The sequence below is a fragment of the Anopheles bellator genome, chromosome 2, assembly GCF_943735745.2.
Source record: "Anopheles bellator chromosome 2, idAnoBellAS_SP24_06.2, whole genome shotgun sequence".
Taxonomy (NCBI): Eukaryota; Metazoa; Arthropoda; class Insecta; order Diptera; family Culicidae; genus Anopheles; species Anopheles bellator.
In genome coordinates this window covers 24,026,457-24,030,412 of record NC_071286.1, presented here as the reverse complement: position 1 = coordinate 24,030,412, position 3,956 = coordinate 24,026,457, and the positions used below count along the sequence as shown (strand labels likewise).

At 53.6% G+C, this 3,956-nt stretch overlaps 1 protein-coding gene across 1 annotated transcript; it reads right to left on the bottom strand.

Annotated features, from left to right (window-relative positions):
* Positions 1-2,162: 2,162 nt before the first annotated feature.
* On the bottom strand, positions 2,163-3,473 carry LOC131207225 (cyclin-dependent kinase 20). Its single transcript, XM_058199835.1, has 3 exons — positions 3,270-3,473; positions 2,546-3,205; positions 2,163-2,204 (listed from the first exon to the last, which is right to left on the bottom strand). Exons 1-3 carry the CDS (start codon positions 3,471-3,473, stop codon positions 2,163-2,165), a joined length of 906 nt encoding a protein of 301 aa, XP_058055818.1.
* Positions 3,474-3,956: the final 483 nt, after the last annotated feature.

The window sequence follows — 3,956 nt, the reverse complement described above, 5'->3', positions numbered from 1 at the left end:
GCGACGCCGGATCAGCATAATTAGATCACTTTCACTCCGAAGCCGAACGATTAATGGCCGGCCGGCCGAGGCCCACCGAATCACTTTGCTGCTGCTGCTGCTGCACGAAAGGGTTCAATAATGGAGCACTTGGGCCACCCACCTTCCGGTGGTGCCGACCACTTCGGGATTTAAAATGAAGATAATTCAATTAGTAAAGAAAGCTTAATCGTTCGTTTCCGTCATCGGTCGGAAATGAAACAGCTTCATTTGACAAAGCCCAGCTAGCAGCTCGTGTACACTTTGTTCTATTTTGTTGCCATCGAGGCTACTTTAAATACAGAAAAGAGGATTTGTTACGTTCACCGCAAGGCATTTTCTGGAGAATTAATCGTTCTGTGTTGATCTTTTCTAAATCGCATCGAAAATTTTCACTCAGACACTCGGGGAAGCTAATCCTTAGCTAGCCAGAGGTGTTTGAATTGATTGTTAGTGCCCAAAGGGAGCGCAAACCACCGTTGGCTTTTTCAGGCAACACCATTGATTAATTAGTTCACGGTGTATTTAATAACTTAATGTACCAGGTGTATAAGTTGAATTCGAAGACCATTCTCGATTATTGAGGCCCATAAGTTTTCCTTTTACCGCATCTTCGGGTCCATGCCGATCGGTTTTCCATCAATGCATTTAACTACTTAATTTTTTGCGCGATCTGATTTTAAGCGATCTGTATTCACCGTTTGACACGGTTTTAGTAGCTCACGATACACTATATCAACCAGGTCCCACCTCTCGCACAGAGCACAATTTTTTTCGCATGCATTTTTTCGAAATAAATCGTGTTTCCTTTGCCAGTTTGCCCATCCGCTCAGCAAAACCGTATTCCTTTTGTGGCGTTGAAGAAACATTTCACAAATGGTTTTGCAATGCTCCATTTGCTTTTCGCTCATTTTGTGTGGCACCCATATTTGGAGCTTCCGAATCTTTAGCATGGCTTTTAAACGATGGAGCAATGCCGTTCGATACACATTAAGTGTTTCTGCCAATTGCTGTTGTGTTTGAGTTGGGTTTGCATCCAACAACTTCTGAAATTGTTCATCAGTCATACTCATCATAGTTCATCATTTCACTACTCCAGGATAGTCATTATGCTTCAGATTCAAATGACCAGAGTTCACTATAAGATTCTACCAGCGGTGGGATTCTCCCACGATCATCAATTCTTTCATCTACCGACCAGCCAAAGATAGTTACTAATATTCGTTTTTTCACTCGAACGGACATCCGCATTGAGCATCAACTAAACGGCCAGTTGATATGCACTGTCAAGGTTCGAACTGAGTGGATCTTAGTACGGGTCTTCGTCGGGTTACTCAAAATTTTATTCAATTCTGAAAAAGTGATTCAATATTCATCGCAAGGATTCTACGAACGATATGCTGCGTCAGCTCACCGGACGTTCCATAAATATTAGAAACTGGATTTTGGCTCCTGTCCGTATCAAACCGCCGGCGCTAGAAATCGTTTTCTGTGGGCCATTTATATCCCTTAACCCACATTATCTGCCCGTGGGCGGGTGACTTCCTGCCTTCGGATGAGCGTTTAAATTAATAAGAAAACAGCACACGGCAAGGAGCCCCGGCAAGCGGACGCTGTCCGCGGTTCCCGTTGCACATGCACACGTACCTCTTTGCCGGTCACGTGTCGAAATGGTTCAGCTGCAAATGGGTTGGCACTCCGGGTGGCGCCGTACTACTTTGAAGTGTGCGCCGACCCTCTCCTTTCGCCTCCACCGTCTGCATCGGTCCGGCCGGTAGTTGTCGTCAACTGGGCCGTCACGGCACTGCAACGATGTAACACCTCCCGGTGAAATGGGGCGGTGGTGGGCACTGAGTAGTGCCAGAAAGTTCATTGCCATTTAATGGTGTATGCTCTGCTGGCCCGAGATGAGTGCACGGTTCGCTCGTATCTGCTTCACTCGGTTCGTCGTCGTCGTCGCCGTCGTCGCAGACTGCGGCGTCTCCGGTGTCACAGGTCACAGGCCATCGCCTCCCCACCGCGCCTGGACGACGATGTTTGTGTTACGTTGATAGGCTGCCGGAAGTATGCTGATCCACCGCTTGCGGCGGTGTGGTTCCCCTTCCGGCTACGGACCTGTGGCGGTGCCTGTTGCGAATTAATTTTCACTCACCGCCCGCCTCGCCGAAGTACGGATGCAGTAGGGCCTAGACGACGGTGGAGGAGAAGCGTTAGCGTATAAAAACGTGAAAAGGTACCGAAAGCGGGTACCGTAGCCTAGAGCAATGGTGGCATTATCGTCCGCCGGCCCGGCAAGGCACGTGCGCCGGAAGCGCTGGGGGTTTGAATGGACATTGCGATAATGGAAAACGACAAGCGAGCACACAAAGCGAGAGGATCGACGGATCGACGAAACCCGGCGACTCCTTCGCCTTCGCTCGGAAAGAAGGAAGTCGGTAGATGGGCCAGGATTAAGGAGGTGCTGCGGTGGTGCTACCGGGCCGTGACCGGGAAAAAAGGGGGCTCGACAGTCACTCCAAACCCTTACCTCGTCAGCCGTCAACCGCTTGGCGGGATTATACCGCACCAGCCCGTCGACCAGCCCGAGCTCGTCGCGGGTCGTGCAGCTCGGGAAGATGTCCTCCCAGCGTTCGCCGCGCGCGTTCGGAAAGCGGATTTTGTTATAATCCGGCAGGCTTCGCACCTCGGGCCAGTCCTTCAGATTGGGCGTACCGAGTGTCCGCACGACCAGGGCGAGCTGCTCGATGTCGGTGGCGCCGGCAAACAGCGGCACACCGCGCAGCATCTCGGCGAACACGGCCCCGCTGGCCCACAGATCGACGGGCGGCCCGTACCGCTGGCAGCCCCACAGGATCTCCGGTGCCCGGTACCAGCGGGTGGCGACCTGCGGTGAGTACAGCTTGTCCGGCTGCCCGTCCGCGTAGATACGGGCCAGGCCGAAGTCGGCTATCTTCAGCACGTCGTGCCGGTCGATCAGCAGATTGGCCGGCTTCACGTCCCGGTGCATCAGCCGCAGTCGGTGCAGGTACGCCAGGCCCCGCAGCAACATCGCCGTGTACCGGCGGACACTGGCCCGGGACAGCGGGTTCTCCTCGTCCCGCAGCTTGCTGTGCAGCGTGTGGGGCATATACTCGAACACCAGCGAGATGCCGGCCAGATCCGGGTACATGTCAAGCAGCTCCAGCACCTACCGAAATGTCAACAAACACGGAACGTCAACCCAGAGCCGGTGGCGGCCGACGGTAACTCACGTTATCACACCGACAGTGCTGCAAGGCGCGGATCTCCCGGACCGTGTTCAGCGATACCACCCCGAACTTGGTCCGCAGCGACAGCTTCTTGATGGCCACAATCTTGTCGTCCGCCTGCAGATCGCGCGCCTTCACGACGACCCCGTGGACGCCTTCGCCGATGCGCCCCAGCGGCTGGTACCGCGAGGGCATATAGTCGTCCATCTGGCTGTGGTTCGCCTTCACCACCTCACACGACACACGCAAGCACGCTTTCGAGGTTATGTCACACCGAGCGCCGGGTGACCGCGCACTGTTTACTTTTAATTAGTGGCGAGCGATAAAAAAATCACCAAAAACGGGCGCACTACCAACTCTTCGTTGGCCACTGAAACTGTCTCCGGAAGGAGATTTGGGCACGGGAAGTGTCGGCACGGGTTGTTTGTTGTTTTCCGTTGCCCATGGCAACGCGCGACAGTGCGCTTTGTTTGGTACCAATCGCCGTCACCGTGCGGCGCTGAACGTCTGACGTTTGGCGGCCGCCCTTCTGTTTACGTTCTAGGGGCGCGCCGTTTCACGCGGTTCACGGCTTTGGGCAGACAATTCGACGAAGACTCCGTCGAAAGATTCGTTTATGGCTCGCGCGAGCAAACAACGAATAAAAACAAATGTTCATGACGTCCTGAAGTCGTCGCCGTAAGGGACCTG